General features: G+C 52.7%; 3 protein-coding genes across 6 annotated transcripts in view; 1 reads left to right on the forward strand and 2 right to left on the reverse strand.

Annotated features, from left to right (window-relative positions):
• On the reverse strand, window positions 1–5,574 carry ALDOA (aldolase, fructose-bisphosphate A). 4 transcript variants are annotated; one of them, XM_079121508.1, is made up of 9 exons: window positions 5,472–5,574; window positions 2,606–2,738; window positions 2,300–2,511; window positions 1,712–1,766; window positions 1,441–1,601; window positions 1,017–1,100; window positions 746–920; window positions 383–582; window positions 1–292 (listed from the first exon to the last, which is right to left on the reverse strand). In XM_079121508.1, the coding sequence occupies exons 2-9, from the start codon at window positions 2,715–2,717 to the stop codon at window positions 197–199; spliced, it is 1,095 nt and encodes a 364-aa protein (XP_078977634.1). In that variant the 5' UTR covers window positions 2,718–2,738; window positions 5,472–5,574; the 3' UTR covers window positions 1–196. The 4 variants fall into 4 exon arrangements, with proteins under 4 accessions (XP_078977634.1, XP_078977632.1, XP_078977633.1 ...); XM_079121506.1 differs by lacking the exon at window positions 5,472–5,574 and adding an exon at window positions 5,183–5,339; XM_079121507.1 differs by lacking the exon at window positions 5,472–5,574 and adding an exon at window positions 4,018–4,153.
• Window positions 4,326–15,753, forward strand: part of TLCD3B (TLC domain containing 3B) — a 27,339-nt gene continuing 15,911 nt past the window's right edge. The window contains exons 1-4 of the mRNA XM_079121531.1: window positions 4,326–5,121; window positions 5,707–5,828; window positions 7,114–7,271; window positions 15,601–15,713. The gene's annotated coding sequence lies outside the window, so the exon portion shown is untranslated. The remainder of the gene's footprint in view (window positions 5,122–5,706; window positions 5,829–7,113; window positions 7,272–15,600; window positions 15,714–15,753) is intronic.
• Window positions 5,466–13,483, reverse strand: LOC306649963 (uncharacterized protein). The gene is made up of 6 exons (XM_079121539.1): window positions 12,192–13,483; window positions 11,921–11,956; window positions 11,034–11,177; window positions 10,641–10,790; window positions 5,730–6,209; window positions 5,466–5,555 (listed from the first exon to the last, which is right to left on the reverse strand). Exons 2-5 carry the CDS (start codon window positions 11,924–11,926, stop codon window positions 6,096–6,098), a joined length of 414 nt encoding a protein of 137 aa, XP_078977665.1. The 5' UTR covers window positions 11,927–11,956; window positions 12,192–13,483; the 3' UTR covers window positions 5,466–5,555; window positions 5,730–6,095.

Consider the following 15,753-nt stretch of genomic DNA (forward strand, 5'->3'; position numbering starts at 1 on the left):
TCCCCCTTAAATAGTTGTTTATTGGCAGTGGGCTGAAGGGGTGATGGAGTTAGCGCACACAAACACCACACACCAAAGTCACCAGGGAGGCAAGAGTGATGGGAAAAAGCCCGGAGCCCCGACGTGGCCCCCTCTTGAAGAGTAAGTGTGGGCAGGGGCCTGGAGTGTTGAGGGGGCAGCCTGAGAACACCTCAGCTTAGTAGGCATGGTTAGAGACGAAGAGGGACTCGCTGGCTGCAGCCCCGGCCTGACCACTTGGGGTGTACTTTCCTTGACAGGCGAGGCTGTTGGCCTAAGAGGGGAGAGGAGCCGGCGTGAGAAGGTCTCTTCTCAGTCCCTCCCATCCACCCAGACACCCTGCCACCTTTTGCCCCTGCCTTACCAGAGCTCGCTTGATATACTCCTCCTGGGCAGTCTTCAGATTCTCCTTCTTCCCGCCCCAGGCCTTCAGAGCAGAGGCCTGTAAGGCTCGGCCATAGGAGAAGGTCAGGGCCCAAGGCTTCAGCAGGGGGCACTTGTTGATGGCGTTGAGATTGATAGATGCCTCCTCCTCACTCTGCCCTCCAGACAGAAAGGTGATTCCTGTAGAACAAGGGCCGAAGTAGAGGAAGGGCTTTAGCTGTAGACCCAGGAGACTGGGAGAGGCCCTTAGAGGCTGCTCTGAAAAGCAGACCAGTTGGACTCCAGGATTGTAGGCCCAGTTCATCTACCTCCGGGAGACCAAGACAAGGGCGAAAGGCCTCACCAGGGACAGCAGGGGGTACTGTGCGACGCAGAGCTGTGACAGTTGCCATGGCAATCTCCTCATGGGAGTACTTCTGGGTGCAGGCATGGCCTGGGGTGACCATGTTGGGCTTCAGCAAGGTGCCTTCCAGGTAAATGTGGTGGTCACTCAGAGCCTTGTAGACAGCAGCCAGAACCTAGAGGGCAAGGTGAAAGTGGGGTTGTTGGGGCCCAAACCTTGGGCCCAGCTGACCAGTTCACCACACCACCCCAGCCAAGAAACAGCAACCTACCTTCTCAGTTACATATTGACAGCGCTTCAAGTCATGGTCCCCATCAGGAAGGATCTCAGGTTCCACAATGGGCACAATGCCATTCTGTCAGGGGAGGGACAGAGTAGCCATGAGGCCTCCTAACCTAGAACCCCACCCACAGCTCCTCACAGCCATTAGCCAGGATCTTATCTTGATGAATAGGGACGCGCGGCTTCAAAGCCTCAGTGGATTACTGGTGATAGGCATCTCAGATCAGCCCACGCAATCCCTATTCTGCCCCTCTGTCTTACAGAGTGACCTGCAGAGGCCTGGCCTCACGTTCAGTGTGTATTGGGAACAGCAGCTTTGGGGGAGGTAGGTATCCTGGCAGATGGATGGCAAACTAGCCCACACTAGAACCAAATGATGTGGGAGGTGTCCTTTTAGGGACCTGCAGTCCCACCTGCTGGCAGATGCTGGCATAACGGGCCAGAACGTTGGCATTTTCCATGATGGCAAGAGCTGAGGGGGTGTGTTCCCCAATCTTCAGCACACAACGCCACTTGGCAAAGTCAGCTCCATCCTTCTTGTACTGGGCACAGCGCTCAGACAGCCCATCCAGCCCTGAGGAGAAGATGAAGGTGTCAGAGCATGGCAGCGAGAGAGGCCTGCAGCTCCACTCGCTCCTGCCTGGGTGGGCTGGCTGGTAGGGGAAGGAGCCAAACCAGTCTCACCTTGGGTGGTGGTCTCGCCGTTTGTTCCTGCCAGGGGCACCACGCCCTTGTCTACCTGTTGGAGTGGATGAGGGCAATGATCTCTAGCACCCTTTCCTCCTCAACAGTGCCCCTCTTCCCCCAATTTAATCTGCCACTGGTCTCTCCAGGCTTGCCCATATTTTTACTCAGTTGTGGCAGCCAGTCCTGAGAGGCATGATACACTGGATTATTTGACAAGGAATATTAACTGGATTGGGTGTCAGGACACCTGGGCTCTACCACTTACTGAGCAAACCATTTTACCTCCCTGAACTTCTGGCTTTTCATCTGTAGAATGGGAAAATGTCTTGCTCTTAGAATTATAAAGATTGAGAATACCAGCTGGGGGTATAGTATTTGCCTAGCATGCAGGAGGCTGTGGGTTTGATCCCCAGCACCACACACTCACACAGAAGTCCCAAATGAGTACACCATAAAGTCTGGCACACCCAAGGCTCCACCCTAGTCTCTAGACCCCCAACTCAATAGTCATCCCCTGCCCTATTAATCTCGATTCCCTTCCCCCACATCCATCACCAAACATATCCTGAAGCCCTGCCCCCTCACCTTGATGCCCACAACACCACCCTTGGATTTGATAACTTGGGGGAAGGGACGCCCATCATCCGCCTTCTGGTATAGTGTCTCATGGAAGAGGATGACACCCCCAATGCAGGGATTCACACGGTCATCAGCAGTCAGCAGCAGCTGGCGGTAGAAACGCCGATTCTCCTCGGTGTTCTCAGTGCCAATGGACTGCAGCCGCTTGGCAATGCTTCCTGGAGGGGAGTATCATATGGGAGAATAAGGAGACTGACCTGTCACTTCCAACCCTGGGCCCTCCTCCCACTGTGTCTTGGGCCGGCACCGCACCAGTGGACTCATCTGCAGCCAGGATGCCCTTGCCCGGGGCCACAATTCGGTGAGCGATGTCAGACAGCTCCTTCTTCTGCTCCGGGGTCAGTGCTGGATATTGGAAGGGCATGGTGCCAGTGGCAGCAAGTTCCTGAGTGAAGGAGACAGATGGGGGTAGAGTAGTTAGCTGGGACTTCCCATGGTCTCCCAGTGAACAGGGCCCCTTGCTTGGAGGTCGGGCAATCAGTCCCTACCTCCCCTGCCCCACACCCTGGCAGGTCCTGGGGCACTTCCTGTCCCCAAGCTCTCCCCTACACCCGACTTCCCTGTACTAGGCCTGCCTCCTCCTGTACCTTTCCTAACTCTGTTTGTTGCTGGGTGTTGCCCAGCTGAGGGTGGGGTTGCCCACTGGCAACTGGGGGAAAGGAAAAAGCCATAGCCAGGGACAGGCGGGTCATGTTGAAGCTGGACCCTTCTGGCTTGCGCCTTGCCATGGGGTCACCTTGCCTAGAAACAAAACCGAACCAAAGTATTTTAGAATTTAAAGGTCATGAGTAGGGCAGAGGGCCCAGAGAAGGTAAAGATCTGTGCTTCCAGCCACACCACAACCCAGGGGCCAGATCTGAGATTAGAACCCAGATCTCCTGACTGCTATTGGGGTGTTCCTTCCAATCCACCCAAGATCCCAGGGCTGGCCCAGGCTCCAAGGCTTCAAGGACATCCCAAGGTCAGTATTTTCCCCCCAGGGTGAAGGGAGGGTGTTAGGAAAAAAGGTAGGAGGCAATCAGAAGCCCAGGAAAGGGCAGCCCAGCAAGCCCAGCCGGAGGTGGAGGGAAGGGTAAGGTTCGCCCGTGCTCACTGCTCATACAGGGAAAGAGAATGTGGAGGGGAGGCAAGCGCCCCACCCCTTCCCTGAAAAATGCTCCTGTCTGTTCGCACGGCTGCAGCAGTTCCAGGCTCAGAATCAAGGTCACAAGATAAGGAAAGACAGGGAAAGTGTTAATGGGTCATCAGACACTACTGAGGGGGTTACCCCTCCTCACCAGGGGCAGGAATCACCCGCCACCCAGTTGCGAAAACCCTGAGGCAGTATGAGCTGCGCCCACCCCTTGTTGCCTCTGTCTAGGCAAAGGGACCCTGTGACTTTGTACCGGGGGTCCCTGGAAAGACAGGGATGGGGGAATGGTCCTCCATCTCGTACTGCTTCCTCCCCCGCCATGACTCAGCGTGGTGCTGCTGCATTGCGCAGCTGACCGAGGGAGCTATAGCTGGAGAGGGCTGAGGAGTAAGGGCCTCGAGAGCAAGTCTGTGGGGCGGTAGTGGGAAGATGATGGGACCGGGTGGGGACTCCGCGCAGATGCCCAACCCGCCACTGCCCCAGGATCCTTCTCCACAGTTCCTGACCCTCGCACGTGGCGAGGGGCGCTCACCTGGCACAGGAGGGGGCGGGTTGGCGGGGTGCGGCGACAGAGGGCGGTGGGCTGGCGGGTGGACTAAGGAGCGAACGCTGCAGTCGTCACCAGAACCAGGTTCTGCGGCGCGTTCCGAGAGGAACGAAGCCTATTCAGATCCCGAGGGGGCGGCGCAGGGGGCGGGCAGGAGGAGGCGGCTCCGGTCTTTTAAAGACACCGCTCCGCCCTCCGCTGGGTTTTTTCCTTTGCCGGGGGCAGGAGGCGTCCAATTGCAGGCGAAGAACAGTGCGCAAGGCCGCCCAGAGTCGAAGCTAGGAGGCGGCGCTTGCGAAGGTACTAGGCCGCAAGAATACGATCCCTCCCCCACCCCCCCTAGGACGTGACTCGGGCCACATCCCGCGGGTCGCCAGGGCCCGCCCCTCCCTTGCACTTCCCCCCACTCAGCCTGGCGCGCTCTGGAGCGCGGTGACTCAGCTGGAATTTTGGCACGGGAGGAGATGGGGATGGGGAGGTGGGGGAAAAGCAATGGAAGAGTCAGAAGAGATGAAGGCTGGCTTCCCTTCCCAGGCCCCATCCCCGCGCCGGGGCAGTCCCAGCTTCCGGCCTGCGTGGTTGCAACGTATGTCACATCGTAACCAAATCGAGAGGTCGGGCGTCTGCCTGCCTCGCCCGTGGGCTGTCCTGCGCAGGACGCATAGCCGATTCCCTCCCTGTCCTTAACTCAGGCGCGAGAGGCGGAGAAAAGGGCGTCGAGTGGAAGCAATGGGAGCGGAAGAGAGCGGCCCGGGCTTGCAGAGAGCGGTAGCTAGGCCTTCCCCTAGCGGTGTGGGGTCCCGCCCTGGCAAGTGCTTCTCCGCGTCAGAAGGCCAGCGGCCTGCTCTGACACACGCGCTTTCCGCCCGCGGCTGGTGCAAACAAGGCAATAGCTGAAAACCAGACTGTGCGGAAATTGACTGGCTAGGACTTGGCCTAAGCAAGTGTCGGGGCCATGGGGCCACAGTTCCTGCGAAATGTCTTTCCTGAACCTGACTTCTTTCTTCAATATAAAATCCATCCCCGCGCTGTACCACTGATCTCCTCGCTCCCAGATTACTTTTCTGACCTTCCCGTTTCTACCGGACAGTTCTTCCCCATATCCGACCCCGACCCAACCCCATCCCGCAGAGCTCAGCTAGCGACCCACCTGCTTGCGAGGCTGAACGGAAGGAGCAGGCAGAGCGTGGTCAGCAGCGAGTGAGCCAGGTGGACACCCTCTGGGTTATAAGGCAGCTCCTGCCCTCCCCCACACACAAATGTCCCCGACCTTCTCTGTAACCCCTGCCCTTTCGTCGCCACGGATCCCCCGGCAAAGGACCTATATTTAGGGAAACCTGAAGCCCCTGACATTCAATCCAGCGTGGGGCCCTGCGTGGGGGAAGGAGGAGGAAGTCTTGGGTCTGCCCTAGGGGGAGGAGGGGCCCCCTCCCACTCACCCGTACTTCAGAGGAAATTTCTTCCTTGGAGATCCAGACTGAGGCTCTTGGTTGTCAAGAGAAATCAATCTTTGGACAGGAGGTCTGTGGGGAGGGAAAGGAGTACAGGGAGGTAGATGGAGTGGCCCACCCTGCCTCCTTCAACTGCCTCCTCCTGATTCCCTCCTCTCCTGACTCTGGGCTTCATGGTGGCTAGTTTGGTTGTTTTTTTTTTTTTTTTTTTTTTTAAAGCAAGGGCAGATGCAGGCAGATACTCACCTCCCAAAATAACCAAGAGCCCATGAAGAGGGTGTGGCTGGGCACCCCTAACTCTTGACACTCAAGACCAGCTGAGTTCCACCCATCATGCAGTCTGTGGTGAGCAATGCTCCCTCATCCTCCGATTCAAATGCAATAGCTTACTTGGGGAGGGAAAGGGGCAGCCCTTCTCCCTTCCACCTTCCAAAGGAGATGCAGTCCAGCTGCCCAAGGGCTCTCTGAGCCCTGCCTTGCAGGGAGCCTGGCCCTGGACCAGCCATTTGTGATTCCAATGGCCTGGAGAAAAGTGTCCTGGGGGCCCTGAGAGAGGGGTGCATGTGGGCCCTGGGGGCTGGTTGCTCCCCAAAGGGCAGGGACCCTGGGTCCTCATCGGAGCTTGATCTCAAAGCAGAGACAGTTGAGGCTCTGGCAGTCAGGAAGTTGGCAGGCACAGGCACAGTCGCAGAGCGGGCAGCAGCGAGGGCAGCGAGGGGCCCAACCCTGAGGGAGAGAAGAGATTGGTGAGGGAGGTAGGACTAGAGCCCCAGTCTGTTTCCCTCCAAGGGGAGAAGGGAACAGAGGGGCCCTGGAAGTCACCACTGCTAGTGGCATAGAGTACCATCCACCATTCCTGGGAACAAAGTTATTCCTTGTGCTGCTAAGAAATCAGCAGTGAGGCAATGTTCTCACATTTCAGTTAGAAGCTGGAGCCACAATTCAGGGGTTCTCTCCTTCCCATTGCTTGGGTAAGGAGGATGAGGATCAGTGGTCCTTGGTCTATGCTAGAATTGGGGTGTCCCAGGGAAGATGGTGTTGCTACAACCTCATGGCCTTATGCAATTGAGAGGCAGTAGGAAGAGAAAGGATGCACGTTTTTCTGTCCATCATGAAAAGAATTGGGGGGTGGGGTTTATGGACTTCTCTTGGCATGAGACCAAACTGCAGGCTGTCATTCATTTTTGAGCCCAATTTTGTGTAAGGCACAGACTACATTCATGAATGATTTTTAAAACTTTTTAGTTTTCTTTTTTTTTTTTCTTTTTAGTTTTCTTTGAAAATGACAATTTCAATTTTTTTTTAATTTAAGATTACCTTTTAATTATCAAAATCCTAAAGAGTAGACCTCTTTATAAAAAGGAAGTAAGAGGCTCAGAGAAGGGAGTGACCTGCCCCAAAGAAATAGAGTGGAGCCAGGATGGACCAGGGCTGGCTGTCTCTCGACCTATGATGCCCAGTCCCCACTGTCTCCCAGGGCTAGGAATATCAACTTCATTCTGGGGTGCAAAGGCAAGCCAGTTGTTCTCCTGTCCTCCACTGGGCCAGTGTAGGGAACTCAGCAGGTGTCCAATATGCAGAAGAATGCTGAATGAATGGATGAATCTAAACATCATTTTTCCCTCTTTAGGCAAAACTAAGGCTCCTGGGCTCCAGGGAAACAAGGTCTGTTGCTTAGGGAAAAGGAACATCATGTCCTTACAGATAGGGAAATTTTGACCCCTCCAACTCACTGCTCCTCCGCCTGAGACAAGGATGATCTGCAACTGCCCCAGGCGTGGATTGGAGGTAGGCCAAATGGCTGGAGTGGGACACACCCAGGATGGTTGTGTGACAGAAGATTGGCTCCTCGAGGCCAGAAGTAGGGCTAGTGACAGTCACAGTTGCACAGCTCAATCAGTGACCGGGCCAAGCCAGGAATAGGGGAATGACCTTTTCAACAGCTGAGGTTTCGGGGTGCGGTGTCAGATGACTGGTGAGATCAGCGTCACTAGGTTTCCAGCAAGGGGAGGGGACCTGCCAACTGCAGGCAGAGGGGTCTGAATTGGGTTGTGCTAATGTCAACAGAGGGAGAAGGCTAGAGGTGTCATGGTGGAAGGGAGAAATGGTTTTCGTGTTTCATGTGGGTGTGGTTTGGGGGCATCTCTGGGGAGTCCCAGTATGGGGATAAGTCAGCTCTGTGGGTTTTGGAGGACCACACCATCATTCTGTACTCAGAGCTGGTGGCTGAGAGCAACTCCGCTGCCCTTACCTCAGAAAAGAGGGTATTAAAAGCATTTCTTGGCTCTGCCCACTGAGGGTTTAGATCCAGTCATTAATAACTGGCTAATGGATTTCTTGACTCACAAGCAACCATGTGGCTTCTGGAAGGAATCTGCTGTTTAAGTACATTAAACAAGGCCTCCAGACGACTGTTAACCCTTGCGTTTCTCCAGGCTCTTTTACTTTGAAAGTTTCCCTTTGTCTTTGTGAGGACCAGTCATCATTTTTACAGGTTACAGTTCAGACTCTAAAGTCAGTAAAGCCCACGCTTCAATCTCAGCTTGGCTAATTCATGTTCTGAGCCTTAGTTTCTCCATCTCTAAAATCGATACAGCACCTGCTTCACAAGGTCACTGTGGGGAGTCCGTGGGAAGAACTGAGCCTGCCTGACAGAAGCACTCTTACCCCTATAGTTCTGGTTCCCCTTAACAGTAATTCTTAACCCTGATGTGGGCCAAAATCATGTGAGAGCTTATGAGAAGGTCACAATCTACAGTCCCACGCCATACCTACTGAGCGAGGAACCTGGCTTTCCCGTTAAGTCCCCCACCTGCTTCTGATATCACACAAGGATGTCAATCAACCAACTATATCACATCCTCCTCACACTCCACTGTAATGGCCCATTTCTCTCTGTCCACATAGGCCCTGGGAGGCCCAGGACCTTGTCTATCTTGTCCAGCACAAAGCTTCAACAGTGACTTCATAGATATTTGGATGAATTTTTAAATGAATGAAGGGATGAGATCCTCGCCACCTCAGGTGTTTTCCTGAGAAAGGAAAAGAGCCTTGGGTTTGTGGTCTGGCTGGCCCAGCTGTGTGACCTCAGGCAAGTCAGTTAAGCCTCTGTGAGCCTAAGTGTCCACAACTGTAATACAGGCAGAGCTCTGTCACCTTTGTGGCTGTCATTGTTACTATAAGGAAACTGGAGAACACAGGGCCTGCAGTGTACTTTGAGGAAAGACAGCTCAAGGACAGGATGACCCTGCCTGCCCTTGGCTGTTCTAGATCTCTTCCTGGCTAGCTCCAGCAGAAGCCAGAGAGGTTCAGGACCTAAAGTCTCCAGGTCTGGAAGTTCCTACAGCCTTGGACTGGCAGGTGTCAGACCCAGTCCTTCCTTACAGTACATCTCACCCCAGCCTCTCCCCTAAGGAAGAGATGTTTCCCTGTCTGTTTACCTCATGCATACAGACAGGAAAGGGGACTGTGACCCCAGGACAGGGGGCCACAACTCATTTTTTAATTGAGCATCTCCTTTAAGATAGGAGTTTTTAGAACCCAAGGTCGTCTTTTTTTTTTTTTTTTTTTCCTCCTTTGTCCTCATCAGTAACCTGGGGCCCCACTCCTGGTTATCCCTGGGGAACCAGAAGCAGATTATTTGGAAGAGAAGAGCTCCTTGTCCCACAATTTATTTTGAAACCCAAAACATCTGCCAGGAATTTGCACCAAGCACAGTCAGCCCAAGGTTTGAATTTGCTGGGGCTTGGTCTTCATCCCCCACTTCTTCCTAGGGAAGGTCACCGCTCCAAGGGCAGAAGCTTTGCTGTCTAATTCTCTGAGCTCAAAATATCATGATGTAGGAAGGTGGTCGATCACTAAACATCTTTAAACCCACAAATGTAAAAATGGCCTATCTTCTGTGAGCCAGGCTTCTCCCCTGAGGATTCTGCTGCAGCTAGCACTGTGAAGCAATTTGCTAAGCAAGGCTCCACTGGGTAACACCGAAAAGCCATTAAACTTCCCCAAGCCAGTTTACTCCCTGCAGAAGGGGCATAATAATACTTATCCACTTACATGTTCAGGCATGAATAGGCGGCCAAGGTATCATGTCAAGCTTAAAGGGCAAGTAGCAGTTATGGTAACATAGTCTATGTGGTGTGACTCCATTTTTTCCAAATAATAGTAACATGTAACAGTACTGTATATTAGTATATGAGGGACATACACAAAATGTAGCAACTTTGAATTAGAGACTTGGTTTATATAGTGATTTATACTTTGTGGTTTTACATATATGCTTTGTAAACAATATTTTCTGTAATCAAATATAAGTTTTTAAAAATACTCAACTAGCCAGGTGCAATGGTACACAATTTCATCCCACTGGCTTGGGAGGCTGAGGCAAGAGGATCACAAGTTCAAAGCCAGCCTCAGTAACTTAGCAAGGCCCTAAGAAACTCAGTGAGTCCCTGTCTTAAAATAAAATATAAGAAAGGGCTGGGGATGTGGTTCAGTGGTTAAGGGTCCCTGGGGTCAATCCCCAGTACCAAAAATAAATAAATACATACCCAATTCGCATAACTAGTATGTATCTATTAAAAATTAAAATTAAAATAAATACCTAGATCTCAGGTTGCTGGGGGAAATAATAATGCCAATAAAGTGGTGCTGCTCTCTGGAACATAATATTCACTCAATGAATTCTTAGATGTTCTGTGAACTATTTTTCCTCTTTTTTTAGTCCCCTTGAGCACTCCACCACTGAGCCCCCAGCATCTTTTAAAAAACTTTTTGAGACAGGTCTTACTAAGTTCCTGAGGCTGGTCTCAAACTCACAATCCTCCTGCCTCAACCTCCTGAGAATTGCTGGGATTACAGACATGTGCCACCGTGCCTGGCTGAACTACTTTTCCTTTTAACTACCATTTTCAGAAGTGCTGATTATGTGCTGGGCATGTTACACACGTCACCTTTCTCCAGCTATTTTCTTCAAGTAGCTGTCTTCCCTAGACATGACCTGATGTGTTGCTTTGGCTGTCTTCACAGAGCTCAGTACCTGGAACCAAACCTCAACTAGAGTTGGTGCTCAGTAACAGATATGGTTGAAGACAGAAAATAAAGGCACAGGATCTCCCTAGATCAGGGCTGTGGGGGCGGGGTGAGAATGGAACTCACAGCTTCCGTGGATTGTGGGCAGCAGGCATCCAGGTAGCGGGCTGGGCTGGGCAGAGGGAAATCACAGGCTTCTGCACAGGTCCAGCAATAGTCTTGTAAGGCACCTTTCTTCCTGCAGGGGGAGCTGCAGTCTGTGCAGCAGCCCTGGGCCTAGGAGATGGGAGGGCTCAGGATCTGGGCTGGGCAACAGGTAGGAACAGCTGAAACTCCCTTTAGGGAGGGGGCAAGAGAAGGGTTGCCTGGGGACAGAGAGAAGGCACCCCTGGTTCCACAAAAAGTATAGGTGCAGGGACTAAATGGTGAAGCCTCAGGGTAAAACCTGCAGATGAGAGGCATATTAACTGGCTTCCTCTTCCCCAGAACCCACCCTTTGTTCCCCACCCGGCCCCTCACCAGCAGGTAGTGTCTAGTCAGCAGCACTAGGCCCAGCAGCAACAAATAGATGCCCACGGCAATGAAGACGATGGCAGGAATGGGGAGCAGCAGGGGAGGGCTGCTGGCAGAGGCCTGGGTTGGATTCCACGGGCTAGAGGAGGCCTGGGCAAGCACAGAGGAAGAGGTGACAAGAAGGTGGGGACGGGCAGTGGGAACACAGGAATCCCAGGAGGACACAGAGGTCGCTGGGGGGAGGAGGTCAATAGGATGACACTCTGACTCACCATCTTGTCCCCCAAACCTGCCTTTTCCCCTGTCCTCCCCATTTCACACCAAGTACTTGTTGATCATTCTTTTCGGAATGCTTCTCCAAAACAGATCTCGTCTCTGACCACAGGCCACTACCTCACCCTCCTTCAGTCCACAGTACTGGCCCCTAACTGTCTTTCAACATGCAATCTGGTCCCTTTGCACACAGTTGTCCTGTGTATCCCTCCCTCCCCTACAATCAATCTGTGGCTCTCAATGACTCCGTGAAAACTTATCCCAGGACTCAGCCCCCAGTCTAGCCCTGCCTACCCTTTATTTTTAGTCACCTTGAAGTCCTAGCGGTTCTCCAAATGATCCATCCTCCCTCACCACCAGGCCTCCCTCTGCTGTTGGCGCTGTCCCATGCCCTGCCTACTTGGTGGACTCCTTATCTTGCCAGGAATATGGGAAATGTGCCATCCAGTTGGAAGTCCATCCCTGCCCCTGTTTTTCTCATAGCTTTTGTCCTAAGCAGGAAGGGTCTATGCTGGGTAAAAAGCCCCCTCCCCAGCCTGGTCGCGAAGGCAGGCAAAGTCAAGGTGAGCATAAGGCGTGGAGGGGGTCGCGCAGAGAAGGGAAGGGGCCCGGAGACTCACGTCCATGGGGCAGGACGGCGCCAGTCACTCCGGGAGCTGCAGAGAGAAGGTCCAGGGCTCAGAGGCTGAGAGGGGCCATTGGACCTGGGTGCCCTCTCCTCCTCCCATTTCCCGGGTGGGGAAACTGAGGCCCAGAGATGGCTTCTGGTCTGGGCGAGGTGGGGTCCGGAGATGCAGGGGCGGCGCCTTCCTCCCAGGCCCCAGCCCGGCCCAGGCCACGCCCCTCCACATCCCCACACCCGGGCTCCCCAGTTCCACGCATCCACATCACCTGCACCCTCGGGGCGGCGGCAGTTCACAGATTCCGCGCGGCGCTGGGTCCAATCCTCGGTGGCGCCAGAACCGCCCGGGAGCCTTGCGCTGCTTCTTGCTGTTGCCATAGGGACCAAAGTGCCGCGCCTACGGCGGCCCGCCGAGACCCAAACCCCTCTTCCCGCCTTGCTTTTCCCCGCCTGATCTTCGGTCAAGTGTTCTGAACCACCATCCTCTGGTCTTCCCTGCTGCAACTGAACCGGAATAGCGACTTCTCCCTGTCACTGCCTAGGGCGGATCACCTTAGGACGCTGGACGTTGGAAGTGCCGCCCTGGATCCTGGGGGCGACGCCAAGGGAGGACCGAAGCCCAGGGCTACTGCACCAATTTGCTGTGTGACTTGGCCCAAGTTTAATGAGATTCGCTGAATCTATTTCCTCATCTACCAAAAGGGGGGAGCACCTGTTTCATAGGGATATTGTACAAATCAAAACTACATGTTGGGTTGGGGATATAGCTCAGTGAATAGAGTGCTTGCCTTGCAAGCATAAGGTCCTGGGTTCACACCGCAAAGGGAAAAAAAAAAAAAAAAACACTACTTTAATTGCATGGAATTATCAATATTTTACCAACCTGACCTCATTTCTCCATTCTCACACCTTTTTTCCAGCCTCACATCACTATCAAAGTGATTTCCTACCGCACATATCAGATCATTCTTCTCTTTCTTACTTTCAATCCTCCAAAGGCTTCCTACTAGATCCAAGATAAAGTCACTGCTGTAGGCCTGGAACTCTGACAGTGAGGCTGATTCCCTGCCCTCAAGTTGCTGATATTCTACTGCAGAGGGGTATCAGATATATGTGTGTAAAACAAGTCTGATTTGATGCTTCTTTTAAAGTTCCACGTAAGATATATTGAAGTTTCCTGAGCCAGTACTCAGGATCTTACAGCTCTGCAGCTTTGCAGATGCTGTTCCCTCTGCCTCTCACACTCTTCCCCTCACTTCCTCGTGACAGATTCCTTCCTTGTCCCTCAAGGCTGTGCTCAGTTGTGCCTCAGTGGACTCTTGTTGCCAACCTCAGGCAGAGGTGGCTGCTTTAGGCTCTGAGTTCCCACAACCCTAGGTAAGTGCTACTATTCAAGCATCACCTTGAGGTATTTGACTTCTCCTCTTCAGTTTCTGGCTCCCCAGTTAGACTTCAAAGCCTAGTCCGATTCATCTCTGTGCCCAAGCTCGAGCACTTGGCCTAGCCTTGGGGATCCCACAGTGGTTGACCCGAATCCAGCTGTGTCCATGAACCAAGAAGTATTGCTGTTGTCATCCAGGGGCTAGAGTTCCCCTAGCTGGAAAGTCACTCGAGACTCCCTCTTTCATTCCTAACTTTTTGACTCTGCACACACAAAAGCACACCTCCCCTGGGGCCCTGCAACTTCCGACAGGATACTGCAGCCTGGTACTTCCCTCCAAATGCAATGTTACTCTGTACTCACTTTCATGCTACACCCTGATGGACAGCTGCTGTCCCAGGGGTTTTCCTATGCCATGAAGCAGCCACAGAAATTGCTAGGCACTGCGTCCCTGGGTCCCAAATCTCCCTTCCCACCTTCAACCACACCAAGAGGGCCCAACCACTTCCACTGCCACCCTTGCCACCGCAGAAGGGGTTTTGAGCCCAGAAAACAAGAATTTAGCTATCCCCAATGTCACCATTGTTGATTGGAAGGCAGGGTCTGATTGCCTTCTTGGGGCTGTCTTCTTACTTGATAGGGTCCCCAAGGACCAGGATGAGACCAGGTCCCACCTCAGCCACAGGAACGGCCTCTGGTGATACATATCCCCACCCTCTCTTCAGTGCGAGCCAACAGAGACGTCAGCCTTGGCGAGGGTTCTGGATACATCCATGGTCTGCAGTGGTCAGACTCACTGCTAATGGTGTTCTGTTCCTACTATTGGCTCATACATTATGCAGGAAGGTGGACAGCGCACCAGGCCTGTGTTGCCTGGCAAACCAGTGGGAGGGGTGACGTATGCACCCCACTCTGCCAAGGCCCCACTTCAAACCACATCATACCATTTGTGGGAGGCAGGGAGAAACTGACTTCACAATAGCTGGATAAACATCAGTCTCCCTCTCCCTGAAGTTTAAAACTGGGGATGTCAGATAGTATCACAGGTGGTTTTGTTCTGCCCCTGGGGAAGGGAGACAAGAATTATATGCTCCAGATCATTGTGGGCCGGGGGAGAGATCAGAGCCACAGAGAAGGCCAGAAGATGAATGAAGCCTTGGCAGGCGTGGGCCTGGGCTGGGAAGAGCACCTGCAGATTTGATTTTGATCTAACATTTTCAGCCCCCTCCTATGGACAGCAGACAGCATTGTCTCCTAGAGATTACGGCTCACCAGCCTCCTGATTATAAAAATGAAAGGCCTGGGCTTCGGTAATTACCCTGAGGGACCAAAGAGCTGAGCCAGCATCAATAGAGGCCTCTCTGCAGACCTTATCTTATTTAATCCTCCCTGTAGACCTGAATGACAGCAGCCATTATTTCCACTTTATAGATGGGAAAGAATTAGGCCCACTTGGGAAAAAAGACACTTTAGAATCAAGCAAGATCTGGCTATTTGAATTCTAGTTCTGATACTGTGCCTGTGTGACCTTGGGCAAGTCAACTGACTTCACTGAGCCTCAGTCTTCCTCATCTGGGAAGTGGGGACTTCCACAAGAGGCTGGCAGAACTTGTGATGGTTAGAGAAAGGGTTTGTAAAGTGCCTAGCATGGAACGAGAGATCTTTTAAAAAATATAAGGACTGAATGTGGCTCAGTGGCTCAGCACTTGCCTAGAATGAGCAAGGCCCTGGGTTTGATCCCTAGAACTGCAAAACAACAACAACAAAACAAAATTAATGACTATCACAATGAATACGTAGGAACTGTGCTTTATACATATCTCATTTAATCACCTCAGCAGTCCTTGGTAGCTCTTCTGTTATTGTCCCTATTTATAGATAAGAAGCCCAAGGGACTCAGAGAAGGTGAATCACTTATATAAGGACTCTTGGCTGGTGAATGGGCAGAACCAGGATTCAAATCGGCCCAGGCAATGGGACTTTGTATATCTACACAACAGAAGCTCAGAGAGGTTCTGCAACTTGGTCAAGATCACACAGCCAGGATATGGGAGAAGAAAAGGCCTGGGCCTTTAGTTGTCTGTGTCCATCTCCTCTGTTGTGCTTCTTATGGGACTGCAGTTGCTTGGAACTGTACCTAACCTGGGACAGGTACAAACAAAAGTACTAAATTATAAATACCCTGGCACCCTGGCCAAGACTCTCCCCGGAGCATGGGTGGGGGGAATCGGACCCTTCTCTTGGTGTCATGTGGGGAATAGGCCACTTCTGGCTGCTTATTGTTTACTTATTCACAGCCTGCGACGATATCACAGCTGCATGCCCGCAGGACAGAGGGCCCGCTGTGCCCAGGTAAAGAGGATGAGCCCAACAGTCTGAAGCGACAGGAACCAGTACACTCTAGGCCCAGGTAAGCTGGTGACAGGTCTCCCAGGACCGGTGGGAAGCAG

The sequence above is a fragment of the Sciurus vulgaris genome, assembly GCF_902686455.1.
Source record: "Sciurus vulgaris genome assembly, chromosome: 18".
Classification (NCBI taxonomy): Eukaryota; Metazoa; Chordata; class Mammalia; order Rodentia; family Sciuridae; genus Sciurus; species Sciurus vulgaris.